This window comes from Macaca nemestrina, chromosome 1 (assembly GCF_043159975.1).
Source record: "Macaca nemestrina isolate mMacNem1 chromosome 1, mMacNem.hap1, whole genome shotgun sequence".
In the NCBI taxonomy this organism is placed as follows: Eukaryota; Metazoa; Chordata; class Mammalia; order Primates; family Cercopithecidae; genus Macaca; species Macaca nemestrina.
This window is the reverse complement of record NC_092125.1, coordinates 206,676,738-206,704,263: the sequence shown is the minus strand read 5'-3', so window position 1 is coordinate 206,704,263 and position 27,526 is coordinate 206,676,738. Positions and strand designations below refer to the sequence as shown.

At 58.5% G+C, this 27,526-nt stretch overlaps 2 protein-coding genes across 7 annotated transcripts; one reads left to right on the top strand and one right to left on the bottom strand.

Moving 5' to 3' along the window:
* Positions 1–1,741: 1,741 nt before the first annotated feature.
* Positions 1,742–13,728, top strand: LOC105494536 (synaptotagmin like 1). Its single transcript, XM_011763044.3, has 15 exons — positions 1,742–1,905; positions 5,051–5,279; positions 7,178–7,326; positions 7,562–7,634; positions 7,721–7,766; positions 9,024–9,096; positions 9,342–9,442; positions 9,596–9,709; positions 9,917–10,077; positions 10,334–10,430; positions 10,720–10,878; positions 11,182–11,260; positions 11,371–11,470; positions 12,930–13,135; positions 13,353–13,728. The coding sequence occupies exons 2-15, from the start codon at positions 5,089–5,091 to the stop codon at positions 13,490–13,492; spliced, it is 1,689 nt and encodes a 562-aa protein (XP_011761346.1). The 5' UTR covers positions 1,742–1,905; positions 5,051–5,088; the 3' UTR covers positions 13,493–13,728.
* On the bottom strand, positions 12,091–26,788 carry LOC105494535 (mitogen-activated protein kinase kinase kinase 6). 6 transcript variants are annotated; one of them, XR_011624179.1, is made up of 30 exons: positions 26,010–26,788; positions 24,227–24,366; positions 24,115–24,138; positions 23,658–23,848; positions 23,371–23,539; positions 22,894–23,000; positions 22,298–22,468; positions 22,088–22,200; positions 21,560–21,719; positions 21,171–21,336; positions 20,986–21,093; positions 20,812–20,861; positions 20,623–20,718; positions 20,389–20,476; positions 20,174–20,307; positions 19,731–19,858; positions 19,350–19,486; positions 18,910–19,015; positions 17,884–18,041; positions 17,594–17,786; positions 17,356–17,494; positions 16,868–17,051; positions 16,549–16,725; positions 16,157–16,262; positions 15,720–15,891; positions 15,518–15,630; positions 15,348–15,421; positions 14,985–15,061; positions 14,593–14,785; positions 12,091–12,405 (listed from the first exon to the last, which is right to left on the bottom strand). XR_011624179.1 is itself a non-coding variant. In XM_011763042.3 (30 exons), exons 1-30 carry the CDS (start codon positions 26,347–26,349, stop codon positions 14,707–14,709), a joined length of 3,807 nt encoding a protein of 1,268 aa, XP_011761344.1. In that variant the 5' UTR covers positions 26,350–26,788; the 3' UTR covers positions 14,495–14,706. The 6 variants fall into 6 exon arrangements, 4 of the variants coding, with proteins under 4 accessions (XP_011761344.1, XP_011761342.1, XP_011761345.1 ...); XR_011624185.1 differs by lacking the exon at positions 12,091–12,405 and adding an exon at positions 13,852–13,945; XM_011763042.3 differs by lacking the exon at positions 12,091–12,405 and having other exon boundaries at positions 14,495–14,785; positions 24,227–24,256; positions 24,350–24,366.
* Between the last annotated feature and the right edge of the window lie 738 nt (positions 26,789–27,526).

Here is a 27,526-nt window from a genome sequence, read left to right as displayed (position 1 = left end):
GAGAAGGGGGCAGAGAAACATCATTGCAGGCGCCGGGACCAGGATGGCAGGAAGGCGTGAGGATGCTGTTGGCCACTCTCCTTCCATTTTGAGGGCCTTAATGGAGGAGGCAGCATCACAGTAATGGTCCCACAGCAGCTGCTCAATGGGTATTGCATGTGTGGGTGCATAAATGCATTAATCAAGAGTCTACTGGGGACTGGGCAAGGTGGCTCACTCCTGTAATCCTAGCACTTTGGGAGGCTGAGGCAGGTGGATCACCTGAGGCCAGGAGTTCAAGACCAGCCTGGCAACATGGTAAAACCCCATCTCTACTCAAAATACAAAAATTAGCCGGGCATGGTGGCGGGCACCTGTAGTTCCAGCTACTCGAGAGGCTGAGGCATGAGAATCACTTGAACCCAGGAGGTGGAGGCTGCAGTGAGCCAAGAACGTGCCACTGCACTCCAGCCTGGGCAACAGAGCGAGACTCCATCTCAAAACAAACAAACAAATAAATAAAGTCTTCAAGGATCTCACTGAATTTTAGTGAAAATCCTCTGAGGAGGGATTATTACCCCCATTTAACAGATGAGAAAAATAAGATTAACTTGCAAAAAATAAGTAGGGAAGCCTCAACTGTGGGCTGAGATGGAGGAGGGGCCCTCTGTCTCTCAGTGGTGGTGGGAGCCAGTTCTGATGACGGGGAGGAAGAGCGGGTTTTTTGTTTGCTTTTCTGAGACGGAGTCTCGCTGTGTTGCCCAGGCTGGAGGGCAGTGGCAAGATCTCAGCTCACTACAACCGCCGCCTCCTGGGTTCCAGCAATTCTCCTGCCTCAGCCTCCTGAGTAGCTGGGACTGCAAGCACTCGCCACCATGCCCAGTTAATTTTTGTTATTTTGAGTAGAGATGGGGTTTCACCATGTTGGCCAGACTGGTCTCAAACTCCTGTCCTAGAGTGATCCGCCCACCTCGACCTCCCAAAGTACTGGGATTACAAGCATGAGTAACCGTGCCCAGACCGGTTTTGTTTATAAACCACCCCTTGTCCTACCTCTCCCAGGGGTCTATGAGGAGCCCTCTAATCTTTAATCCATGGCCCTAGGTTCAGGGGAGGGGGTCGGGCCAGGGCAGGCCATGGAAAGTGAAGTGGACTTGGGGGGAGTCAGAAAGCTTTGGTGTGGCCTCTTGTGCCCAAGACAACCCAGGAGGTTCAGGGTCCTGAAGCCAATGTAATCTAGGGCCTAAACCTTCTAATCTCAGGGTGGGCAGAAGCTGGGTGTAGAATGGGGTGCTCAGAGGGGCTCAGGGGTGTTCAGGGTGCCAGTGTGGGACCCTCACCTTGGCACTGGAAGATTTCAGGCCTCCTCAAACAGATGGGGCCCAGGACAGCAGAGGGGACAGAGAGGGCTGCTCTGCTGTGGCCAGCATGTCCCAGAGGTGCATGTGGATACAGAGGGCAGCAGCTGCTGAAATGGCCATGGGCATTGGACTATGCTGGAGTGGAGACACCTCACCCCGACTCTGCCAGCTCACACCGGGCACTTTCACTTCCCTTAGAATAGGCCCCTTGCACACTGCTACCCACAGTTTGCATCAGAAGAAATGGAAGAGACCTGCTTAAGGTCGCACACCCAGTGGCAGAGCAGGGACTCTGCGCAGGGTGGCCTAACTGGGGAGCTGGGGCCAAGCCCGGCCTCTCCAGTCAGCTGCGGGGGCGCACCCCGGGGCGCTGGGAGTCCAGGCCCGGTTTTGCATCAGGCCCTGCCGAGGTGTTTCCTCCTCCTCAGTGTGGGGCAGCTGCTGGCTGGGCTGCCTGTTGAGTCAGCCTTCTTCCCTCACGGCTCTTCTCCCAGTCCCTGAAACTCGGCTGCCAGGGGAGCTGGAGTCACCTGCGAAGGTGTCCTCCCATACTGGACCCCTACAGGTAACACATGTCGGTGCCAGGGTCCCCTGCCAGGGTCCAGAGACGCAGGCACTGCCACCTGGTATCCTGAGCACCCTCCAGCACCTTGGGGTTGGGGGAGGTGGGCACATGTCTGGAACTGGAACAGCCGGACAGATGGACAGACCCTCCTCTTGACCAATGGGTCTGTCCCACAGTGTCAAAACAGCAGGGAAGACCAAACACTTGATTCTGCCTCTGGTAGGAGAGGGGACTTCAGGGAGGGGAACTGCTGAGGAGGCTGGGCTGATGCCCATGGCCCAGCTCAGGCAGGCCTGCAGGACAGAAATAGGCCCAGTTCTGCCAAATGTCCTCTCCCACCTCTCTCCACACTCAGACACACATACCTGGTGGCCCCCAAGGCACCAGGGGACACCCCACAGCACACAGCCCAGTCACACGTACAGCACAGGAGGAAACGCACAATGCATACTGCACACACCCCACATGGCGCTGTCACCTAGAACGTCACTGAACACACCGCACAGACAATATAGTCACCATGCAGCATCACACCGCAGCAGGACACAAAGACACACTCACACAGCAACTACACAGCTCACAGACCCACACTACGCAGACATGCCCACCAGACTCGGACCAGGGCACAGAGAGGGACATGGGTTCACACACCAATCCACGGGGGAGCCCGAACTGTGCGTTTGCAAGACCCACACCTTGGCCATAGAAGTTCAGGGACACTGCTGTTGTGGAGCACACAGGTATCCACAGAGCGAATGCACACCGGGCAGCCAGGCCGAGGCCTTCAGCTCCTGAGGGTGTCAGGAGGGATCGCTGGGACTCGGCCACTGACTCAGCTGGGAGGGGACAGAACATAGCAGGCGGTGGACACAAGCCAGGACCTGCCTGCCAAGCTGCCTCCACCGGTCCCGGCCCCACCTGGAGCCCTGGCATGGAAGGGGCGGGGAAGAGAGGAGAGGCCGCCCAGTGGGCTCGGGACACAGCCCTGACCAAGTCATGGGCCCCTTGCCACGTCTACATGCCCCTCAGCGCTGGGCAAATGTTTTCTTTCCGGAGTCACTGTGGTACCTGAGCATGGGCTGCTGTGCCAGCTTAGGCTTCCACCGCCGGGACCCCACCCTGGTCTTGGGAGAACCGTGTGGCCAGAGCAGAGGGGCCCGGTGGCTCCAGGCAAGAGGGCAGGGCTGGCAGCGGGGGCATCCCTGGGTTGGAGGCCTCGGTGGGAGTGTGTGCGGCAGTTACCTCAGGGGAGGAAGTTGGAGGTGTGGGCTGAGGAGGAGGTTGCCTCAGACAGGAAGGCCAAGTGGGCCAGGGCAGGGTGGAGGTGAAGGGTGGCGGGAGGGGACCCAGGCTGTGAGGTTCCTGGCCCAGGGGAGTGAGCATGTGTGTGTGTGTGCATGTGTGTGTGTGCACGTACGTGTGTGTGTGCGCGTGCGTGTGTGTGTATGCGTGTGTGTGTCTGTCTAGGTGGGTGGTTGTATGTGTGCATTCCCATGTATGTGCAGGTATATTTCTGCATTTAATTAATCAAAATTTTACCAACCATCTGTTGTGTGCAAAGTACTGGCTTTGAGGGTCACTCCCTCTCCCTGCCTCCAAGGAGCTCACAACTCAGATAGCTGGACAATGTGTGTGTGCCAGAGTCTGTGTGATTTTTATGTATATCTTTATTGAGGAACACATTTGTCCCCAGACTTGTTCTTGTCTAGGTGAACCCATCCGGGTGGGCCCATCCCTGTTGGTGTGCATATGCTGTGTGCAGGTTTTTTTGCTTGTTTTTGTTTTGAGACAGAGTCTCACTCTGTTGCCCAGGCTGGAGTGCAGTGGCACCATCGCAGCTCACTGCAACCTCCACCTCTCGGGTTCAAGAGATTCTCCTGCCTCAGCTTCCCAAGTAGCTGGAATTACAGGCATGTGCCTCCAAGCCCAGCTAATTTTTCTTTTCTTTCTTTCTTTTTTTTTTTTTTTTGGAGACGGAGTTTCGCTCTTTTTGCCCAGGCTAGAGTGCAATGGTATGATCTTGGCTCACTGTAACCTCTGCCTCCCAGGTTCTAGCAATTCTCCCACCTCAGCTTCCCGAGTAGCTGGGATTACAGGTATGCACCACCACGCCCAGCTAATTTTATATTTTTAGTAGAGATGGGGTTTGTCCATGTTGGTCAGGCTGATCTCAAACTCCTGACCTCAGATGATCCGCCCGCCTCGGCCTCCCAAAGTGCTGGGATTACAGGGGTGAACCACTGTACCCGGCCATAATTTTTGTATTTTTAGTAGAGATGGGGTTTCACCATGTTAGCCAGGCTGGTCTCAAACTCCTGACCTCAGGTGATCGGCCCACTTTGGCCTCCCAAAGTGTTGGGATTACAGGTGTGAGCTACCACGCCTGGCCACTGTGTGCAGATTTAAGAACATGTGCAGGGCTGGGCGTGGTGGCTCACATCTGTAATCCCAGCACCTTGGGAGGCCGAGGCGGGCGGATCACAAGATCAGGAGTTCCAGGCCAGCCTGGTCAACATGGTCAAACCCCGTCTCTACTAAAAATACAAAAATTAGCTGGGCGTGATGGTGTGTGCCTATAATCCCAGCTACTCAGGAGGCTGAGGCAGAATTGTTTGAACCCGTTGGGTGGAGGTTGCAGTGAGATGAGATCGCGCCACTGTACTCCAGCCTGGGCAAAAGAGCAAAGCTCCTTCTCAAAAAAAAAAAAAAAAAAAAAAGAATGTGTGTGCATGTCTCTCGTGGGCACGGGTCCAGGTCTGTGTCTGTAGAGGGCCCTTTCTGGGGGAACAGCTGTACATGCGCCTGTCTTTATGCAGGTGTCTATGTGCATGTGTGGCCATATCTATGCCTACGTGGATCCGCGTGTGCACGTGTGTCTGTGTGTTCCATCGCTGCAGTTCTGTGTGGCCCTACCTCAGGGTGTGTGCATGTGTGTCTCTTGCGTCTTCCACTGTGTCCCTGAGTGCGTTCAAGGGCCAGTGTATGCATGTGTGCATGAGTGCCTGGCACCCCACCTTGAGCTCAGCCGTCCTGGGGTGGCACCCTACCCATACCTGGCCAAGTGTTTGGGGAGAAAAGGGCTGTTGGTTCCAGGATGTGCCAAGCATTTGTGCAGGGCTTGACCTGACCCTTGGTCTGCCCCCAGGAAGCTACGTGTGCCCAGCTGGGGCACAGCCCCAGCTGATGCCCCAGAGGGGCCACCCATCTCAAGAGGGGCTTTGGGCTCTGCCCTCCCTCCCCATGGCGCATGGGCCAAAGCCTGAGACTGAAGGACTATTGGACCTCAGCTTCCTGACAGAGGAGGAGCAGGAGGCCATTGCTGGTGTCCTCCAACGAGATGCCCGCCTGCGCCAGCTGGAGGAAGGGCGGGTCAGGTAAGGCAGGGCAGACCCTGGCCAGGGAGCATTGAGAGGCTTGAGTGGCCCCCACCCTGCTCCCTACTGACACCACTGCTGTCAGATGTCTGCATGGTTCTTGGTTTCGCCCTTTAGTCTCCTCTGGCCTTGGCCAGCTCACAGCTTATCACTTCTCCAGGGGTGACTGCACCAGCTTTCTCGCCAGCCTCTCTGCCTCCAGGCTTGCCTCTTGGGCCCACCTCCTGCAGCTGATGCTCCCCAGATCTGTCCTTTTTTAATTTTAATTTTAATTTTTTTTTGAGACAGAGTTTCATATTTTCGCCCAGGCTGGAGTAAAGTGGCACAATCTTGGCTCACTGCAACCTCCGCCCCTCCGGGTTCAAGCAATTCTCCTGCCACAGTCTCCCAAGTAGCTGGGATTATAGGTACATACCACCACGCCCAGCTAATTTTTTGTATTTTCAGTAGAGATGAGGTTTCACCATGTTGGCCAGGCTGGTCTCAAACCCCTGACCTCAGATGATCCACCCGCCTCGGCCTCCCAAAGTGCTGGGATTACAGATGCGAGCCACCGTGCCTGGCCAGATCTGTCCTTAATGTCCCCGCTGAAACTTCTCCTGGCTCCCCAGTGTCAAGGACAAGCTCCTAGGCATGGTCCACTGGGCCTCCCTGGTCGGTCCTTGCCAGCCCCCACCATCTCCTCTTCCACCATAACCCCCACCCAACACACAGACACAAAGTGACCCCTCCAGCCACTCAGGTGCTCCCCAGTCCCTGAACCCACACTTCACTTCTATGCCTATGCTGGTACTGGAAGAGCACGGTGGTAGAAGAGCATGGGTGTTACAAGCAATGTTTGGGGACAGATACTTCCTAGATTTGTAGCCTTGGCTCAAATGACTCACCTGACCTCCTTGAGCACCACGCTCCTTGTCTATAAAATGGGGCTAAGGAGTCCTACTTCACTGATTTAAGAGGAATTGGCCAGGGATAGTGGCGACTCCTGTAATCCCAGCACTTTGAGAGGCTGAGACGGGAGGATTGCTTGAGCCCAGGAATTCAAGACCAGCCTGGACAACACAGTGAGACCCTATTTCTACAAAATATAAAAAAATTAGCCTGGCGTGGTGGTATGTGCCTGTAGTCCCAGCTATTTAGGCAGCTGAGGTGAGAGGATTGCTTGAACCCAGGAGGTCAGGCTGCAATGAGCCATGATCATGCCACTGCACTCCAGCCAGGGCAACAGAGCAAGACCCTATCTCAAAAAATAATAATAAAAAAGTGTAATAACTATTATCCTTCTCTACCTGGAGAATTCCAATTTGTCTTTTAAGAAGAAATTCAAGACTGGGCACAGTGGTTTACAACATTTTGGGAGGCTGAGGCAGGTGGATCGCTTGAGTCCAGGAGTTAGAGACTAGCCTGGGCAACATTGAAAAGCCCCGTCTCTACAAAACAAAATTAAAAAAATTAGCTGAGCAAGGTGGCACGCGCCTGTAGTCCCAGCTACTCGGGAGGTTGAAGTGGGAGGATCACTTGAGCCTGGGAGGTGAAGGTTGCAGTGAGCTGAGATTGCGCCACAGCACTCCAGCCTGGGCATAGAGGGAGACCCCATCTCAAAATAATTAAGTAAATAAATAAATAAAGGCAATTCAAATGTCACCTCCTCTGGGAAACCCTCCCGGATTCTCCCAGGCAGAGCTGGCTCTTCTTATTTCTATCACATCATCCGGTTCACTATAGTGTACTTGTCTCTTCTGGACTCGGTCTCCCCAGCAGCCCGAGCTCCTCCACAGCACAGATCAAGTCTGATTTGCTGTTGGGTCCCTGGCCCCTGGTCCCAAGCCTGGTACCATGTGGGTGGTGGAATGTTGCTTGAGTGAGTCATGACAGCCACACCTTCCCCCTTCCTCCAGCAAGCTCCGGGCCTCACTGGCAGACCCTGGGCAGCTGAAGATCCTGACAGGGGACTGGTTCCAGGAAGCACGCTCCCAGCGGCACCACAATGCCCACTTCGGCTCTGACCTTGTCCGAGCCTCTATGCGCAGGAAGAAGAGCGCCAGGGGTGAGAGATCTTCGGGGCAGGGCAAGCCATGTGCCGTCCAGGGCGCTGTCTGTATGTGGACAGGGAGAGAGGACCACCGGGGCTCCAGTCCTGACTGCCCTTGGTACTGTGTGTCTTTGAGTGGGCAATGCTCCTCTGTGGGCGTGGGGCGGGTGGGCATCTCCCAGGGCCTCTCTCGAGTCACAGCCAGGCTTCCTGAGCATGGGGGCTCACAGAACTTCTCACCTGCGCCCAGGAGACCAGGCTCCAGGCAGCGACGGGGAGGCTGAGGCTGCTGTGAAAGAGAAGGAAGAGGGGCCAGAACCCAGGTGAGGAGGGGTCTCGGGAAGAGGGAGATGGTGCCCACCAGTAACCAGGGTCCCTCCCTCTGAGAGCGTCCTCTTCCTACTCCTAGGCTCACCATTGATGAGGCCCCTCAGGAGAGGCTCAGGGAGACTGAGGTAAGAGTGAATGAACCAGCAAGTCAGTACAGTGTCCCTGGAGGGAAGGTGGAATGTGGGGGGGGGCAGGGGGGAAAAGAGCCCCAGCCTGGGAATGGGGAGACCCTAGACATGTCCCTTGCCGTGTCTGCACCGCATCATCTCCTGGGTGGAACACTGGTGAACAGTGGTATGGATCCAGCCTCTAAGGGAACTTCTGAATCTGGCTACTAAGGGGTGAAGTGGGGCCAGGCGCAGTGGCTCATGCCTGTAATCCCAGCATTTTGGGAGGCTGATGCAGGAGGATCGCTTGAGCTGAGGAGTTCAAGGCCAGCCTGGGCAACATAGCAAAATGCCCCCCATCTCTATAAAAATAAAATTTTTTAAAAAAAAAGGGCCGGGTGCGGTGGCTCAAGCCTGTAATCCCAGCACTTTGGGAGGCTGAGACGGGCGGATCACAAGGTCAGGAGATCGAGATCGAGACCATCCTGGCTAACACGGCGAAACCCCGTCTCTACTAAAAAACACAAAAACTAGCCGGGCGAGGTGGTGGGCGCCTGTAGACCCAGCTACTTTGGAGGCTGAGGCAGGAGAATGGCATGAACCCGGGAGGCGGAGCTTGCAGTGAGCTGAGATCCAGCCACTGCACTCCAGCCTGGGTGACAGAGCGAGATTCCGTCTCAAAAAAAGGCCGGGCACAGTGGCTCACGTCTGTAGGGGAGGCTGAGACGGGTGGATCACCTGAGGTCGGGAGCTCGAGACCAGCCTGACCAACATGGAGAAACCCCGTCTCTACTAAAAATACAAAATTAGCCGTGCATGGTGGTGCATAACCTGCAATCCCAGCTACTCAGGAGGCTGAAGCAGGAGAATCGCTTGAACCTGGGAGGTGGAGGTTGCGGTGAGCCAAGATCGCGCCATTGCACTTCAGGCTGAGCAACAAGAGTGAAACTCCCTCTCAATTAAAAAAAAAAAAAAAAAAAAAAAAAAGGAGTGTGGAGGGACTGGGACTGGCCTGGCCTGGCAGAGGTGCAGGACTCAGGTACCAATGCTCTCACCAATGGGAGCAGGGAGTCAGGCGGCACAAGCCCTGCGGGATGGGCTGTGAAGCCCCGGTCCCACCGCTCCTGCAGCTTGCTGCCAGCCCTGCCCCGTGGGCTGCCCTAAACCTGAAACTGGGGTAGCTGGCTGGAGTCTGTGACCTCTGACCCCAATATGACCTTTGACTCCTTCTTCACCAGCCCCCACACTGTGACCTCTATCCCTTCCTTCCTTCAGGAACCTGATTTCCCATCGCCTTCTGTCCCGCTAAAGGGTTCAGATCCTGAGGAGGCGTCCCAGGCCCAGGAAGGTGAGTGGGAGCGCCTGTTGGGGAGCACAGAGAGGTTTCAGGGGTCAGAGGCAGCTCTAAAGGGCCCCAACCACCTGCGTTCACCCTCCTCACCCCCACTCCCACCCTGCCTCGGAGGTGGGGACGATCCCAGGGCAGCACCGGGGCCTGAATCTGCAGCTCGCTGGGGTTGTAAACCAGTTCCTCCAAATTCGTTCAGGGGCGGGCAGGAGAGGGCTCGCTTAGCGTCTCATGCCCCACCCCAGACCCTGGCCAAGGAGACCTGCTGGTCTGTGCCGAGAAGGCGGACCCGGAGCTGGAGCCCGCGTCGAGGGGAGGGCAGGAGCCGCGGCCCCCGCAAGCCCAGGTAGGCGGGAGTGGCCCGCGGCTGCTCTCAAGATCCGGAGCGGATTCCGGGCGGGGAGCGCTCCTGCCCAGGGCTGCGAGCAGCCCGCGACCCAGGGCGCTCGGGGCAGGGGCGGGGAAAGAAGGGGCGCCCCGTCACTTGCCCCCTCTGCAGACCAAGGCCGAGTCCCAGATCCTGGAGAACGGGGAGGAGGCCCCGGGGCCGGACCCCTCACTCGACCGCATGCTCAGTAGCAGCTCCTCGGTGTCCAGCCTTAACTCCTCCACGGTGAGGCGGGAGGGAGGGGACCCCGGCGGCCGGGGAGGTGGACACGTTCCGACGCGTAGCCCCTGCCTGCCCCTCCCTCGCCGCGGGACCCAACGCTGCAGCCCCCTGGCCTACCACCCATAACTCCGGTCTGAAGCCTCCGCGCTGCCCCCGGCCCCGACGTGAGCCCTGCGAGCGGCCCTGACTCCCACCCAATCCCGTCCGCAGCTGAGCGGCAGCCAGATGAGCCTGTCCGGCGAGGCGGAGGCGGTGCAGGTCCGCGGCTCCGTGCACTTCGCGCTGCACTACGAGCCGGGTGCCTCCGAGCTGCGCGTGCACGTGATCCAGTGCCAGGGCCTGGCCGCCGCCCGACGCCGCCGCTCAGACCCGTGAGTGCCCGGTCGGCCAAGCCGGGCGCGGCTGTCACAGCCCAGCCCACCATTCACAGGGTCTCGGCCGGCCTCCTCGTTCTCATGTTCAAAATGGGAACAACAGCGTTATTGGGAGGTGTGGGATTGAGACAATCCCTGTAAAGCGCTTAGCACGAGGCCTGGCATGTGTTCAGGGTGGTGGCTGGGGGAGCCCACAGGCAGGGGAGAAGACTCTGGGAGGGCCCCTCCTCACCTCGGGTTCTCACCTTCCCAGCTACGTCAAAAGCTACCTCCTCCCGGATAAGCAGAGCAAGCGCAAGACGGCAGTGAAGAAACGGAATCTGAATCCGGTTTTCAACGAGACTCTCCGGGTGAGGCTGGGACCACGGTGCGGTTCCCCGTTAATGAACAGGATGCCCCTTCCTGCGGGGCGAGGTGGCAAGGGCAGCCTGGAGGATCGGCCGGGGGGCTATTAACTCGTTCTCCAGTGTGTCAGCCTTGTGGTGGGCGTGGTGATAGTCCAGGCCCCCATTAATGCCCTTCGGGGCTCCCCAGAATTCCTTCACGGTAGGAACGCGGTAGGACCCGCCCCAGCCAACTCGCGCAGCATCTACGCGGGCCACCAGCAGTGCTCCGCTAAAGTGCACCTCCTGTCCCCAGTACTCCGTCCCGCAGGCCGAGCTGCAGGGCCGCGTGCTGAGCCTGTCCGTGTGGCACCGCGAAAGCCTGGGTCGCAACATCTTTCTGGGTGAAGCTGAAGTGCCCTTGGACACGTGGGACTGGGGCTCTGAGCCCACCTGGCTCCCCCTGCAGCCCCGGGTGAGGCAGCCAGGCCGCGTGGGGAGACCTGCGGCTCGGGTCTCCTGCATTTACCCCACCAGGCTCTCCTGCAGCCCCCTCAGACCCCTCCTTCGACAGAGCCTCCCCTCAACCTCTTAACCTCACGGCCCCAGGTGGAGCCGGCCTGCCACGGCCCCTTCCATGAGGGCACTGGGACCCCTAGGTTCCGCCCTGCAGGCCCCGCCGTTTCTGCTAACCGCACCCCTTCCGGGTCTGCAGACCCCACCCTCCTGAGACCCCTTTCCATTAGCCCCTGCTCCACGACAAGCCCACCTCTCGCAGGTCCCACTCTCTCCCGACGACCTTCCGAGCCGCGGGCTACTCGCCCTGTCCCTCAAGTACGTCCCCGCCGGCTCCGAAGGTGAGTGATAGCCGGAGAGGCCAAGCTGGACACGCCCTGAAAAGCGGGAGACTCCTGTCCCTGGGTTTAGGGGTGGTGGACTTGCGGGCCTGAGCCGAGCCTCTCCGCAGGCGCTGGACTGCCCCCGAGCGGGGAGCTGCACTTCTGGGTGAAGGAGGCTCGGGACCTCCTGCCACTGCGGGCAGGATCCCTGGACACTTACGTACAATGGTGAGGAGTGCTGGCCCTCGGGGCTTCCCTTTCTTTTGACTGCAGTGGAGTGCCCAACCTCGACAAACCCCTACTAATCAACCCTTGATCACGCAGCCATGGCTTTCCCCACTGAGCAGGGGTGAAGGGGATGGTTTGAGCAAAGGCCTGGAGTCAGGAAAGTTGAGGACACCTTTGAGGAGCTGCATTTCAGTGTGACTGCCGCCTGTAGGACTTGTTGAAAAGCTGAGGCTGAGGGCTGCAGGGGTCCTTCCACAGAGAACCTGAGAGGTCAGGCTGTGGGGCTTGGCCTGGAACTTACAGTTCAGTGGTCTTCAAAGTAAGCTTCCAGGGGACTTCTAGGGGTGCCTCCAGGTGCTGCCCCCACCCTTAGAGAGTGAAATGGCCGTGGGCAGATCACTTCTGGGTGTCCACCCTGATGCAGCCAGAGGCGTTCTTTCTTTCAGGTATTGTACTTCTGAGCAACACTGTATTTTGAAGAGGGGGTTCCCGGGCTTTGAAAACCTTGGAAACAGGCCAGGCATGGTGGCTCACGCCTGTAATCCCAGCACTCTGAGAGGCTGAGGCAGGTGGATCACTTGAGGTCAGGATTTCTAGAACAGCCTGACCAACATGGTGACACCCCATCTCTACTAAAAGTACAAAAAATTAGCCAGGCGTGGTGGCAGGCACCTGTAATCCCAGCTACTTGAGAGACTGAGGCGAGAGAATCACTGGAACCTGGAAGGCTGCAGTAAGCCAAGACCATGCCACTGCACCCCAGCCTGGGCAAAAACAGAGCGAGACTCTGTCTCAAAAAACAAGAAAGGAAGAAAGAAAGAAAAACCTTGGAAACTGCTCGAGGAGGGGTGGTGGTGGAGCAACGGGGAGATAATGAAAGTCACTGAGCCAGCGAGAGTAGCAGAATTGCATTTCAGAGACATCGCTCGGCAGCCCTGTGAATAGGAGTTGTAATTTTTTCTTTAGTATTATTTTTTTTAAGACGCAGTCTTGCTCTGTTGCCTAGGCTGGAGTGCAGTGGCACGATCTCAGCTCACTGCAGCCTCAGTTTCCTGGGCTCAAGCGATTCTCCTGCCTCAGCCTCCCGAGTAGGTGGGATTACAGGTGCACGCCACCGTACCCAGCTAATTTTTGTGTTTTTAGTAGAGATGGGGTTTCACCATGTTGACCAGGCTGGTCTCGAACTTCTGACCTCAGGTGATCCACCCACCTCAGCCTCCCAAAGTGCTGGGATTATAGGTGTGAGCCACTGTGCCCAGCCAGGAGTTGTAACTTTTAAAGCCAGGAGACCTGAGAGGAGGCTGCTGCAAAGGTCCCAGGGCAGTGAGGGTCTGAGGTCAGGCAGGCAGGAGCCAGGGGACATGGACATATGTGAGGGAGAATGAGTGGGACATGGTGACTGGATGACTCTAGGGAGTGTGAGGGGTGGTCACCTGATGCCAGGCCACCTCCCGCACAGCTTCGTACTGCCTGATGACAGCCGGGCCAGCCGCCAGCGTACAAGGGTTGTGCGACGCAGCCTCAGACCTGTGTTCAACCACACCATGGTGTACGATGGCTTTGGGCCTGCCGACCTGCGCCAGGCTTGTGCCGAGCTCTCCCTCTGGGACCATGGGGCCCTGGCCAGCCGCCAGCTGGGGGGCACACGCCTCAGCCTGGGCACCGGTAAGTGGGGTAGCTCCCTGAGACAGGCCCTGGGAGATGGGGGCTCAGCGTGTGGCCCTGGATACCTCTCTGTCCTTTCCTGAGCTTTGATATCTACTGAGAACTGAGGGTGGTAATGGGGGACAGTGCATAATCTGGGACCAGGCAGATTATGTGTTTGGGGGCCCCAGGGTGTCCAATGTGATCATGCCCTCAACCCCTGCCCACCCACATCCAGGCAGCAGCTATGGGCTGCAGGTGCCCTGGATGGATTCCACACCGGAGGAGAAGCGGCTGTGGCAGGCCCTCCTGGAGCAGCCATGCGAGTGGGTGGATGGCCTTCTACCCCTCAGAACCAACCTGGCCCCCAGGACATAGCCCGACCAAGCCTCTCTCTCTGGACTCCCATCTCAGGGCCTGCCCTTGGCTAAAGTCAATAAAGTCTGCTCTAAGGGCAATAAAAGGCTGGTGTCTGCTGGGGCAGGGAGGAAGAAAAGTGATTGCAGGAAAGAGCCAGGGAAGTAAGAGGGGCCAGATTAAGGAATTTTAGACTCCGCCACAAAGACTTCAGAGAAGCCAGGCACAGTGTTTCACACCTGTAATCCCAATGCTTTGGGAGGCTGAGGCAGAAGCATCACTTGAGCCCAAGAGTTCAAGACCAGTCTGAGCAACATAACAAGACCACATCTCTACAAAATTTTAAAAATTAGCTGCAAGTGGTGGTGTCACATGCCTGTAGTCCCAGCTACTCAGGAGGCTGAGGCAGGCAGATTGCTTGTGCCCAGGAGTTTGAGGCTGCAGTGAGCTATGCCACAAAGCAAGATGTTATTTCTACAAAAAAAAGTTTAAAAATTAGCTGAGTGTGGTGGTGCACACCTGCGGTCCCAGCTACTCATGAGGCTGAGGAGAAAGGATCGCTTGAATCCAGAAGCTTGAGGCTGCAGTGAATATGATTATGCCACTGCACTCCAGCCTGGATGACAGAGTAAGACCTTGTCTCTAAAAAAAATTTTTTTTTTTTTTTTTTTTTTGAGATAAAGTCTTGCTCTGGAGTGCAATGGTGTGATCTCGGCTCACTGCAACCTCTGCCTCCTGGGTTCAAGTGATTCTCCTGTCTCAGCCTCCTGAGTAGCTGGGATTACAGGCACAAGCCACCACACCCAGCTAATTTTTGTATTTTAGTAGAGATGGGGTTTCACCATGTTGGTCAGGCTGGTCTCGAACTCCTGACCTCGTGATCCACCCGCTTTGGCCTCTCAAAGTGCTGGGATTACAGGCGTGAGCCACCACACCCGGCCTAAAAAAATTTGTTTTTAAAAGACCTAGGAGGCTCTTCCCAGGGTACCCCTCCCCCCATACACCTCCAAAATTGCCAGGACAAAGGTTCAAAAGTGTTCTGTTTAATACGTTTTGTCTGGTAGTGCTTGGGTGCCTGTGGTTGGTTTCTCTCACTGGAACCAGTCCTGGCCCCCACTCGCCTGGCTTCCTCCAGTCACCCCAGGTCCTGGGGCTGGTGTGTCAGAAGCTGCCTTTGTCCTCTCCATTCATCCATCCTTGGATCTGTCTGGCCTCTGATGCCCTCATTCAGCCTCTCAGGGTCCAGGGGTGACTGGCGTGGATCCTGCTCGCTGTGCCAAGATGGCCCTCCAGATGCGGCATACCATCCCTCCCCTGGGGGTAATGGACTCTGTGTGGCTCAGCCAGAAGGTGGCCCTGGACTCTCTCTTGCACCCACTGTCTGCCCAGTGCCCCCTCTGTCCTTAGGAGACCCAGGTGCCCCTTTGGTTTCCAGGAAGGAACCTAGGCAGGCCTGCAGTTGGCCAGGATGAGGCCACATGCATGGTTCACCCTTGGGGGACCCAGGACGTACCTGATGCGGGTATAGATGAGGTCATCTCGAGTGGCATAGGTGAGCAGGGTGTGGAGGGTGAAGCTATGGTTCAACAGCTGGATGTGGACAAAGACCCGCAGAAACAGGGAAATAAGAAATTACAGAAAGATGTGTCCAGAGACCCAGGTACTAGCTCTGCTCTGCTGCCAAAATACTGAGGCAGATCACACCCCCCTTCTGGGCCTCAGTTTTCTCATCCATACAATGGGAAGAGAATACTAAGTGTTCTTCCAGTATTGAGATTCTCTGCATCAGAGGGCACAGTGAGAAGAGCGGGCAGATGGACAGAGATGGAGGCTTTGGCTGGTGAGGTCAGAGATAGCCAAGCACTCCCCACCTCACCATTTGGATGGTGCCTGAATCCACATTCAGTTCCTGTAGCCATTGCACCAGGCCCTGGTCCGTTGAAAGAGCGGCTGTCAAGAAGCAGTCAGGTGATGAGCCCAAGACTGCCTCCTGCTAGAAGCTGCCTCGAACCCACCAATAGTGTTCTCCAGCCAAGGCCCACTCACCTGGGGGCTCTGGGGCCAGGGCATAGGTCCGGACTTCCTCATTCAGCCGCTGTAGAGCCCGCTGCACCAGGGCCTGGTACTCCCGTTCCTTCTCCGCCAGGACTTCCCGCAGCCTGTGGGGCAGAGAAGAGTAGAATGGAGTGGTGAGTGGGGAGTGAGTTGAAGCCCGGCAGAGGCTATGAGCGATTCCAAGGGGCTTTACCGATCAGTCTCTGCTCTCAAGAGGCTCAGCTGCACCATCAGAGGAGCGGGGCCCTGCTCAGGCTCCACTGGAAGCAGGCTCTGCTGGCCTGGGCTCTGCTGTGGCCTCTGCTGGGAGTCCCCGTCTTTACTCAGCTCCTCTGACCTCAGTGAGACCGCCTCCTTCTCCACCTCTGCAGCCGGGTGCCGTGAACTCAGGCAAGGCTACAACGCCTGTTTGGGACCCCTAGACCCCAGCAAGGGAGTGCGGGGGTAGGGTGCCCAGCTCTGGGCAGGCCCCAGGCAGTGCCGGTATGGGAGATGTCCATTTAGTCACGCCCCCACCGGCGCCTGCCCGCCCCTGTCCCGCCTGGCCCCCACCGGCCCCATTCGATGTTCACCGCGCCCAGCAAGCACCACACCCTCGCTGGCAGGAGGCCCGTGGCACTCCCCTCCTACCCGGGCCCAGCACAGCCAGGGCTGCCCGCACAGCACGGCTGAGCAGTGAGTCCAGAACGAACATCCAGTGTGGACGGATCTGGCGCCTGCGGAGGATCTGCTTCACCTGCAGGGGGAGGGAGGGCGCCGCTGAGACAGCTGAGCCTCAACTAGAGGCAGGGCTTGAGTTGGAAAGGCCTAGAAAGTCTTCGGCGGGAGGCAAGTGGGATGGGCGGGCTTGAGGTCCAGGGAGGGGCTGGGAAGCTAGGACTGGGCAGACGGTTTTTTGCTGCAGGCCTGATCTTCAGGGAGGAGACAGGGAATCTTGGAACATCAAGTCCTGGCACCTCCCCAGGCACGGGGAGCTCACTACCTGTTGTTGGGCAGCTCTGACTACCAGAAGGCGCCCTCACCGCATCCGGGAAGGCAAAGAGCGGTCCGTGCAGAAGTGCAGGCCCAAGGCCCTGGGCCCTCAGCCGTCCTTGCAGAGCCCGCAGCTCCTGGGCCAGCTGCCGGCGGTTGGGAGTGTGGATGTGTGCCCCGAGGCATCGCAGCAGCTCTTCCACATAGTTTCTGCCCAGACGGGACCCCTGAGAAGGAAGAGAGGGGTGGTCAGCGAGTGTTCCAGCCAAATGAGACGCTGCCGCGGAGGTGGGGTGGTGGGGTGCGGGGACATCAACAGGTGTCCTGACCCCGTGCTACCACCAGGGGGCGCTAGGGTGGGCCGCCCACCTGCTCCTGCTCCTGCTCCTGCTCTTGCTCCTGCTCCTGGTGCAGATTCTCCGCCAGCGCTGGCAGCTCCTGCTCCAGCACCGCGGCCAGCATGGCCCGACGCTTGCTTTCCTGGTGCAGCAGGCTCAGCCCCGAACTCTCCTCCGGAGATGCAGGCTCCTCGGCCGCAGGCTCCTCGGGCACCCTGGGCACAAGGGCGAGCGGCTGATTGAAGACCGGCAGCAACCAGCCAGTCACCTCTGCTGCCGGGTTTGAATTCTGGCTCTCTTACTTTTATGCCTACCTCACAGGGATGGACATAGATAAATCCCGCACTGAGAGGACACAACAAGTCCAAGTTAGAGTTGCCAGAATAGGGCATGGGGAGGCACCAAATGCCACATTCACAAGTGGTCAAGGTGCCCAAGTCCCCAAGGAGGGCTTTTGTAGGAGGGGAGAAAAAGGCAAAACCAGGCAAAGGGAACCCATCCCAGGAGCCTAGGTCTCACCGGAGCTGGCTGATGCCCCCATAACTGAGGCAGCGCTTCGGGGGGCTGGGCGGGTGCTGAGACGGTGCCTGAGGGCGCGGGAATGTCTGAGACTGGGTGGTTGAGTCGGCTGAAGGAATGGGACTGGCGGAAGGGGCATCTGAGGGAGGGACAGAGCTGTCAGCAGGGCCCTCTTCCCCCCTCACAGCTCCACAACTCCTCTGCCCTCCAGTGTGTCCATCCTGCCACCTCCAAGCACCTGAGGGCCGTGGAACATGTTGGGGGGAGCTGGGGCTGCGGCTCCTTTTCCCAGGCTGCAGGAAGGGGTCCCCCAGCAGTGCCTGGGCGCTGGCTCGGAGGCGGGGGTCTGGCTCAAAAGTTCGAAGGAGAAAGGCTTGGGCCTCAGCCGACAGAGAGCTGGGCATTGGTGGATGGACCTTGTACATACCCACCTGTTGGGGGAGGGTGAACAAGGGTGACATTCAGAGGTGTCCAAGGCCCAGCCTGGCCCTATGCCACTTCCATGTGCCAGGCCCAAAGGGGTCTTACCTGAAACATGGCAGCCTGTGGGCTCCCTAGCTCATGGAAGGGGGGGCGACCGGTGGCCATCTCAATGACAGTGCAGCCCAGTGACCAGATGTCAGCTGCTTTCCCATACCCGCGTGGGCCCTGGTCAATGATTTCTGGGGCCATATACTGCAGAGTTCCTAGGACAGAAGCAGGAGCACTGATGCCCATCTAGGCTTTTTTTTTTTTTTTTTTTTTTTTTTGAGACGGAGTCTTGCTCTGTCGCCCAGGCTGGAGTGCAGTGGCCGGATCTCGGCTCACTGCAAGCTCCGCCTCCCGGGTTCACGCCATTCTCCTGCCTCAGCCTCCCGAGTAGCTGGGACTACAGGCACCCACCACCTCGCCCGGCTAGTTTTTTGTATTTTTTAGTAGAGATGGGGTTTCACCGTGTTAGCCAGGATGGTGTCGATCTCCTGACCTCGTGATCCGCCCGTCTCGGCCTCCCAAAGTGCTGGGATTACAGGCTTGAGCCACCGCGCCTGGCCCCATCTAGGCTTTAACATGGGGTTGGAGAGGGGAGGGGAATGCCATCATCCTCAGGCCGACTGCACCCATACTGAACCTATCATCCAAAACGTACCTCAACACCTATCCTGGTCATCAAACATCTATCCTGAGTTCCATCACCACCCGAGGCTCCATCACCTGCCAAGGCTTCCATCATTCACCCTGGGCTCCACCACATTCGCAGACTCCATCACCCACAGTAGCGCTCCAGCGCACATCCTGGATTGCATCGTCCCCCTGAACTCCATCACCAGCTTTTTCCTCCAACTCCCACCTTGGCCTACATCGACACTCCTCAAGTGCTAAAGTCAGTTTCATCACTTATCCAAGCTCCAGTTCTAGATGCCATCACCTCAGCCCTGGCCCAATCACTCACCCTGGGTTTCATTCCCCATTAGGACTCTAACTCCATGCCTAGGAGCAATCCCATTCCCTGGAAAGTTCCAAGACATCTTCTGCCCCAGGTCAGCATCCCCACTCAGCACCCCCACACCTTGTTACCTGTGAAGGTCTCAGTGCAAGGTGTGATTCCTGCCAGTCGCTTGGAGGTGCCAAAGTCAGAAATCTTGAGCAGCCCACTGAAGGTGTTGATCAGCACATTGTCCCCCTGATCAATAGTCATTAGTGGACACTGGGCTGGGCCCCTGCCAGCAGAACTAGACCCTCTTTCTGGGATCCCATCTCCTGGAGATCCCAGCCTGGTCCTGCCTCTGTCAACACTCTCCCCTTGCCATCCCACTTACATGGCCCTCTGGGGCTGGGAGCTGACAATTGGTTTGGCTTCAGAGCTGAACTTCTCCCCTCCTTCTCTAAAGAGCCTCCCTGATTAATTTCCTACCCTTTGCAACAGGTCTGCTCTCTTAATCTGCCAGCCTGCGTCTGAGACCATGTCCTCCCCTGCCACCCCCAGCAGATGAGGGCGGGCCAGCCCCAGGGCTTACCTTAATGTCCCTGTGTACGATGTGGTTGTCGTGCAAATAGCCAAGTCCCTGCAGGATCTGGCGGGTGTAGAAACTGATGGTGCTCTCGTTGTCCTTCAGGGGTCCCCACACTGACCGCAGCAAGGATGACAGGCTGCCTGGGTGGGGACAATCCAAATTCATTGTTCCCACCCACTGGCTCCAGCCCACATCTCTGCTCAAGGCCCAGACACACCCATGTCGTAGCCCCAACTCCATCACCCAGCGCCACTCCTCAGCTAATTCTAGGCTACACCACCCACACGCACTAGGGTGCATTTCCCCCTGGGCTCTCCAACCCTGCCTGCCTCGGTACCATGCCCCACACCTCGGTTTCATTCCCATCCCACACAGGGCAGGCACCTCCAGGCACTTCCTCCATAAAGATCTTAAGGTAGCCGCCCTGGCTAGCTGAGCCCAGATAGCGCACTATGTTCTTGTGGCGCAGGCGTTTGTGAAGAGCGATTTCTTCATGCAGGGGCTGAGAAAACCTGGGGGGTGGTAGGGGAGAGAGGAAAGGGACCGATGTGGGCAGAGAAGCCCAGCCCATCCCGCCCCAGCCTGGCCCCGCCCCAAGGACCTGCCCCGCCCACAAGCCCTCTCCCAACCTCCGCACCCTTACTACCCTACCCGTAGGACCCTCCAGACCTCAATCCCGCCCGCACGGTCCTGGTTGTTCCGCCCACGGGCCCAGTCCACAGGGCTCGAACTCTCAGGTCCTACGAGCCCGCCCACTAGGCCCCGCCCACAGGAGCCACTCAGCCCTCACAAGCCCTCAGCCCCGCCCGTGCGGCCACGCACCGCACCTGCTGTCCCGCTCCGGGATCTCCTTGATGGCGATGCGCACCCTCGTGTGGCGATCACGGCCCGCGTACACCACCCCATACGTGCCCTTGCCCAGCACCAGCCGCTCGCCCGTCTCCGTGTACTCATAATCAAACTGCCGGGCACGGAGTGAGATGGGGTTCAGCAGGGCGCGCGGCCCCTCGCCCTCCGCGAGCTCCCAGTCCCGCGTCCTCACCTCCAACACCTCCCCCACGCCCTCTGCCTCCTCCGCGGGCGCCGTGGAATCCGGGTTCGTCACCAAGGCCTGGATCAGGCCGCAGAACCTGAAGGTGGGGGAGGTAAGACTCACGGGAGGGGCATCTTGGTCCCCACATAACCCGGGGCACCCGAGGGACGTCGTCCCTTTCTTTCCCCCACTCCCCCGGGCATCCTGGTCCTCAGAGTACCCTGACCATGAAAGACTGCGCACCACTGGCAATGCCCTACGCTGGGGAAGCACAGCTGGACGTCCTGAGCTGGGGGCAGTGCATAGAGGAAGCAGCAGCGCTCGTCGCGCTTGGAGGCGCTGGGAAGGGATGAAGAACCCAGTGAGTGTCAGGCTGGGTGGCAGCGACCCTCACCTCCCGTCTTTCCAGTGGCCCCAGGTCCCGCCTATCACCTGACTCCACATATGGAGGCGACTGGGAAGGTCCAGCTGGAGGGAATGTCCTGCAAGAAGAAATGGGGTGTGATCGGGGGTGCTGGGGACAGGAGAAGGGTCTGAGAATGGGAGAAAGGCTCCACAGAAAAGGTCCCAGCAGAGGTGAGTGAGGGGCCTCAGCAGCGACTTCACCTGGGTCTCAGGCTCCAGCAAGCTCAGGGTCACTGTGCTCACTGGGTCAGTACCCCGAACCTCGAGATTTGCAGGCAGCAGCACCTTGTTCATCTCCAGGACCAGCACCTGCAGGCAGTGGGAGAGTAGGGTGGGTCAGAAGGGGCTTACCCCTTTCCCAGGTCCACCACCCCTACAAGCCTCACCAAGCACTGGTCACCCTGGGGACAGGCCATCTTGAATGGTTGGCAGGACTGTAGCAAGAAGTGGAGCCAGAAGTGGGCACGGCGTGGTGGCCCTCCACGGGGCTCTGCTGGCGTGGGCCTAAAGTGCTGGTAGAGCAGGAAGGTCTCCATCACGGACACCAGGTACCTGCATGCAAAGCCGCATCCTCAGTTCAGCGCAGGCAGCAACCAGCACTGCCAGGGAGAGGAAACTGGCCTGGATATAGCTAGAACGTTGGCATGGGGTGCCACGGGCACTGGTCTAAAAGTAGCCAGGTCATTGCCTCAGGGTTCAGTCTAGCATGCCAACAGACATAGGTGCAGGAGCTGACAGCCCAGGTCAGGCCAAGAATGCAGAGGGGGCCACCTACCATATGGGAGCATTGAGCTTATACAGCTGCTCTGCAGCCAGCACCACCTGGGTGGGGTCATTGGCGAGGATCTGGGCTCCCAGGTAGAAACCCACATCCCAGTAATACTGCATCTTCTCCACGCAGCCTTTGCGGGCCAGCAGGCAGCCCAGCTTCATGCCTGGGGGAGAGGGGCATGGGCTCCAGTGAGTGTGGGTGCAGGGGTGAGTGAGGCCCACCATTTTTGTGGGCCCGAGTGTGGACATGAACATAGATATGAGTAAACCATTGGGTGTGGCAAGATCTCGGGTGGGAACAGGAGCTCAGGCACAGGTATATGAACATGCAGATGTGTTAGGGAACATTTGTGGGTTTGAGGGCTCCTGAGGGCCCAGAACAGGTATTAGGACCCAGGTGTGGGTATGGGCAGGACAGTCCAAATGGATGAACTCGTCCTAACTCTTACCTAGTGTGCTCTCTCCCTGCCCTCTTCCCAGGCCCCTCTGAACCCCTGTGGGTGACGAGACAAGAGCCAGGATCTGTGCTCACCTATTAGCCGGAGCTCCTTGGAATCCTCAAAGTGCTGCCCGGCAGCGATGAGGAGCACAGCTGCATTGATGCCCGAGTGGAGGCTGGGCTCTACATCAAAAGCCTTGCGATACCTGGGGTGGGGGTAGGGGGCACAAGGCTGGACCGATGCCCACAGCACCATCCCTCATCTCATAGCTCAGCCCACCAGCCACTCACTGTGCTCCTTACCAGTGATAGGCCTGCTCCCGGTGCCCGGCATCCTGGAAACCTGAACTGAAGAACATGTCCTTGTAGATACGGCCACACATGCAGTACAGATCAGGTGCCACGGAGCCCTCAAGCTGTACCAGTGGCAGCAGCACGGCCAGGGCCTTCGCCCGGTCCCCAGGCCTGTTCCTCCTAGGAAAAAGATGGGGTCAGGCCCTCCCTGATGGCCCTGGCCTACTCTGTTCAGGGACCTCCAGACACTGAACAGCAGGGACCCTTCCATGGGCCTGACAATAATGACCTCAAAATGATAGTGACCCTGGCCAGCACTGACCTCTCTAGGGGTAGTGACCTCAGATAGAAGTGATTCCTAGATGCAATGACCCTTAGGAGCAGTGATCTTGAACAGTGGTGACCATACCACAGGCAGCACCACTTCCCCCACCCCGACCAGGCAGCAGTAACTCAGAACAACAGGGACCTACTGACATCAGTGACCCTGGTCAGCCAATTCCCCGAACAGCAGTGATCCCAGACAGCAATGGCTTTGCACAGCAGAGACCCAGGTTTCGGAAACCTTTATGTGGCCATGACCTAACCCTTGCTCTGCCACTCACCGGTTGAGGGCAAAAGTGTAATGGAAGCAGACATTATGCTGCTCGGCCACATCACAGGTGGGCAAGGCCTGCAGCGTCTCCACCAGCTCAATGATGGCCGAGTAGTCCTGCATCAGGGAACGGCAAGTACTGGCATCATGGGCCTCCAGGCCCCGAGGAACCTTGGGCCAGGGTCCTTTCCCACACCTGACATCCCACCCAGCCACCATCTTCTGCATGCCTCCTCAGGCCCAGCAGACACCACACCTCACAGGGAGAACCTGCTGTATGCCCCATGTTGGGCATTCCCAACCCCACAACGGCCCCAGGAGGCAGCGACATGCTCATCCTGTCTAACAAATAAGGAAGCCAACACTCAGAGACGTTTGATCATTTGCCCAAAGCCACCAGTGAGCAAGTGGCCCAGCCAGGACCTGAACTTGGGTTTGTCTGACCTCAAATGCCAGCTGCCCTACTGCCTCTCTGAGCACCACGCACTTGCACATCGCGGTAGGAGAGCAGCAAGTTCATGATGATGTCGGGGCTCAGCAGCTCCACGCTGTCCAGTCTCCGCTGCAGCCGAGCCAGCTCCTGCCGCAGCTGCGGCCCACTGAACCGCTCCCGCGCCTGCCGGATGTCCTGCCGAATGGTCTCCCGGAAATAGCCACTGATGCCCAGGGCAGGGGAGGCAGGGAGAGAGAATGGTGGGGCCTGCACCTCAGCCCCAGCCCACTGTACCCTCACCAACCCCCTCCTGGAGCACCCTCCCTGGGGGCCCTCATTACCAAGAGTCTGTGGGTGTGGCCTCCAGCAGGCGGGCAAGCCGGCCCACCAGGGGAGTGAGCAGAGCCTCGGTCCCCACTCCAGCCTGTACCAGCCCATCAGCCAGGCCCCGCAGAAGGCCTGCATCGCCACACAGCACCCGACCAGTGGCCGTCACCACATAGGGGATCAGTGTGTAACTGCCAACGCAATCCTGGTGGGAGGGAGGCAGGAATCAGTGAGGTCAGAGGTCAGCACAGGGCTAGACAAGGGGAGTGAGAGCATCAAAGGTCAGCACCAGTGGGAATTGGAATCGCAGGAAAGGGGCACCCGTCATGAGAGGAGGTAACAGGAAACAGAGGAACACATGGGATGTCAGGGGGGCGTTAGGTGACTGAGGAAGCCAGGAGGATTAGTGGAGGTCAGAGGTCATAGTGGAAGTCAAAGGGCACTTTCGAGTGAGAGGTGGATTCTGCTCACCGAGTTCTTCTGGAAAACATCCTCCTGCAGGAGGCAGACAGTCAGATACTGGTGTTCTGTGTAGGCCTTACCCCAGCCCCGTGCCTGCCCCCACCAGCCCCAGGCCACCTACCCGCAGGGCCTGCAGGTCAGGGAGGTCGGCCTGGGAGCAGAGGAGCACATTGTTGGTCATGCTGAAGCTCTCACGCACACCAAGGTGGTAGAACAGGGAGGGCTGTACCAGCGAGCTGCTCACCTCCAGCACCACCACGTCTGCAGGTACAGAGAGGGCGGCGCTGATCCCTGAAGCCCAGCTTGATGGGGAAGGAGCTGGGGTCCATCCTGGCTTGACCTGCCTTGCTGTGGGACTCCAGTAGGGTCTGTTTCTGCTTTGGGCTTCAGTCGGCCCTTTTTAGGGACCCCCGGCACTTTCACAGAACTGATCTCTGTGGTGTTGCAGGAGAGGAGTTGGGCTCACTGGGCTGGGACCCTCAGGCCACGGTTCAGAGCCTGTGAGCACCTGGCATGGGGGAAGGGAGGCTGTGGACCAATTGAGTCTGTTCCAGGACATTTGGGAGGTGGGAGTTGCGCAAACATAGAAGTCCCCTCCCTTTGGTCTTCAGCACAGTCTCTTGAAAGGGGCTACCATCAGTGTGCATGGACAACACTGTGCCTAAATGTATGTATGTGTATATGTGTGACATGTACAGCTTACTATGTCTGACTGTACCTGTGTGTATGACAGCGTCTGCTAGGGCCTGCACGAGTCAACATGTATGCGATTTGTGTCTGTCGATAATTGTGTCTTTGTGTCCGAGTGGTCGTCGGGTCAGCCTTCATTTTAGGCTACGATTTCATGGACACCCAGGAAGCACAGCTACCGGACTCCAGCATGAGCAAGTAAGTATGGGGGCGGAGCATCCGGGCTGGTTGGAGGGAGGAGTGACCCGCGGGGGAATAGCCTCCTTCTGGCCCCGCCTCTGGCCCATCCTTCCCCGCCCACTTCCCCGCCCATTCTTTCTTGGCCGCTGAGGCCACTTAACCTAAGCTCCCTCACCCAGTATCCAGTCCCGTTGGGCCCCTTCGCTTCTCTGTTGTTGTTTTTTTTTTTTTTTTTTTTTTTTTTTTGAGACGGAGTCTCGCTCTGTCGCCCGGGCTGGAGTGCAGTGGCCGGATCTCAGCTCACTGCAAGCTCCGCCTCCCGGGTTTACGCCATTCTCCTGCCTCAGCCTCCCGAATAGCTGGGACTACAGGCGCCCGCCACCTCGCCCAGCTAGTTTTCTGTATTTTTTTTAGTAGAGACGGGGTTTCACCGTGTTAGCCAGGATGGTCTCGATCTCCTGACCTCGTGATCCGCCCGCCTCGGCCTCCCAGAGTGCCGGGATTACAGGCTTGAGCCACCGCGCCCGGCCTTTTCTCTGTTTACTTCTCCAGCCCGATCCTCGGAAACAGTATGCTAGGACTCCTCAACTCCAGCCTCCCGGGTACAGCCCCTTTCCCTAAGTCCAAGCTCCTCTCCCAGTAATTGTCCTCAAGAGATCCGCGTGACATCCTCCTGAGGCTGAGGCTGAGTCCAGCCCCGCGCCGCTCCCCGCCCCGCCCCAGAGTTCCAAAGCCCCGCCCCATCCTCGCCCGGCTCGCTGGGCACTGCTCCGACTGAAGGGTGCCTAAGCCCCAACCCCGAGCCCTGGAGCTGCGCCCAGATCCCTGTCTCGTCCCGAGCCTGGCCGCTCCCCAGATCCCCTAAATCCCACTTTTTTCACGGCCCTGTCCCAAGCCCTTCAGCTGCATCTCACTTTAAGTCCCCTAGACCCGGTAACCCTCTCGGCCCCTCCCTTGAGCCGTCGAGCCCGGCTGGGTCCCCTCCCAGGACCCTGAGTCCCGCCCGGATCCGGCCCCGCCCCCAGCGCGCTCACCCGCGTTGTAGAAGGCATCCAGCGCAGCGGTGTCGCCTAGTGCCAGCGTCCCGAAGGGCAGGCTGCGCAGCTGCGGGGGCGGCCGCGGCCGGGGGAGCTGCGCGCAAGCCTCGCGCAGGCAGCGCAGGGGCAGCGGCTCCGCCTCAGTTCCCTCTCCAGGCTCCAGCCCGGGCTGCGGCTCCCGGGTCAGCACATAGACCACGCTGAGCGGCCGGCTCCGCGCACAGCCCCGGCCCGGGGGCGCCGCGAGCGGCCGGCCCCGGCTCAGCGCCACGGCCAGCGGGTCCTGCCAGCAGCTGCCGGCGCGCTCCGCCCCGGACCGGGGACACTGCCCCGCCATGCGGGGGCGCTCAGGCGCTGGGCGCTGCGCACTGGGAACCCGGGGCGGAGCAGGAGCCTGGGCCGGCAGATCAGGAATCTTGGGACCTGGAATCCGGTCGGAATCGGAGAATCTCCCACGGGATCTAGGGATCCGGAATCCGGCCTGACGTCCCTTTCCAGAAATCTAAAGTCCAGGGAGAAATCCGAGCTCGGACTTGCAAGGTCCTGAGGTTCTGAAATCCGGGATTGGGTCCTAGGAATCTGGGGCATCCGATGGTCGGCAGCTCAGAGCCACTTGAGGGATCCTGGGAATCGGCTCGGAGGTGCCCGCCACCTGGACTCCTCAAGGGAGCGCCCGCCAACGCTGTCCTGCCTTCACTTGTAGGCTGAGCCCAGCCCTTTCCCGGCCGACCCAGAAAGCTCCACCCTCGGCCCTGGGGCAGCGCCGCTCCCTAGCGGCTTGAGACTCAGCCTCTCCCCTCCCTTCTCTCCCGCCAGAACTTTGGAGACTGGCGGCTTCCGGAACAGCCTGTGCCCCTGTGCACGCCAAAGATTGTGGACTGCTCACAGCAAGCGCACATAAAATGTGTGATGAGGCCGGGGCTATAGGGAAAAGGTTCGATCCTCAAGGCCTGCCCTGCAGGGATCTGTTGAATGAATGGCTCTCTAGAGACATTAGGGTGCTCAGAGCATGATGAACAGTGGGTGTCCTCCCGGGCCCAGTGAGTGCAGGCAGGGAGGGACTGGGATGGGGGAAACCTACACCTTAGGCTTCTTGTCCGAAAGCCTTCAATCCTGGAGTGGGACTTGGCATCTGAGCCTTTACTGTCGCTAGGGGGCTGCTTTCCCCAGGACCCAACCTGCTATGGACCCCCGCTGACCTTTGACTTCTATGCGAAAGGTGACCATTGGACCTGAGAAGCACTTCCCACTCTTAAACATTTCTTAAGCCACCCCTTGAAGGAGTCAACCCCAGCCCTTTGCACTACAAAGCTTCTCAGCTTCAAATCCCCAAGAATCCCCAACTTTCTTGGTGAGGCAGCAACCTGGTATAAGCCTCAGTGGACCCTGAAATCAAGAAATGGGTACTTAAGTTGAATAATTTCTCCAAGATCACTCAGCACATGACAGAGCAGGGTGCAAACCCAGGACCGCCTGTCAGGCTCTTAACTATTTAATTCTGCCACTTACTAGAA

Excerpts from the sequence above, each read along its gene's own strand:
- LOC105494536 (XM_011763044.3), top strand. The coding sequence starts at position 5,089 with ATGCCCCAGAGGGGCCACCCATCTCAAGAGGGGCTTTGGGCTCTGCCC. Across the intron at positions 9,097-9,341 it reads GGCGTCCCAGGCCCAGGAAG|ACCCTGGCCAAGGAGACCTG; the intron begins GTGAGTGGGAGC and ends GCCCCACCCCAG. Across the intron at positions 10,879-11,181 it reads GGCTCCCCCTGCAGCCCCGG|GTCCCACTCTCTCCCGACGA; the intron begins GTGAGGCAGCCA and ends CACCTCTCGCAG.
- LOC105494535 (XM_011763040.3), bottom strand. The coding sequence starts at position 26,349 with ATGGCGGGGCAGTGTCCCCGGTCCGGGGCGGAGCGCGCCGGCAGCTGC. Across the intron at positions 21,337-21,559 it reads AAGCTCAATGCTCCCATATG|GTACCTGGTGTCCGTGATGG; the intron begins GTAGGTGGCCCC and ends CTTTGCATGCAG. Across the intron at positions 15,631-15,719 it reads TTGAGAGCAGAGACTGATCG|GCTGCGGGAAGTCCTGGCGG; the intron begins GTAAAGCCCCTT and ends TCTGCCCCACAG.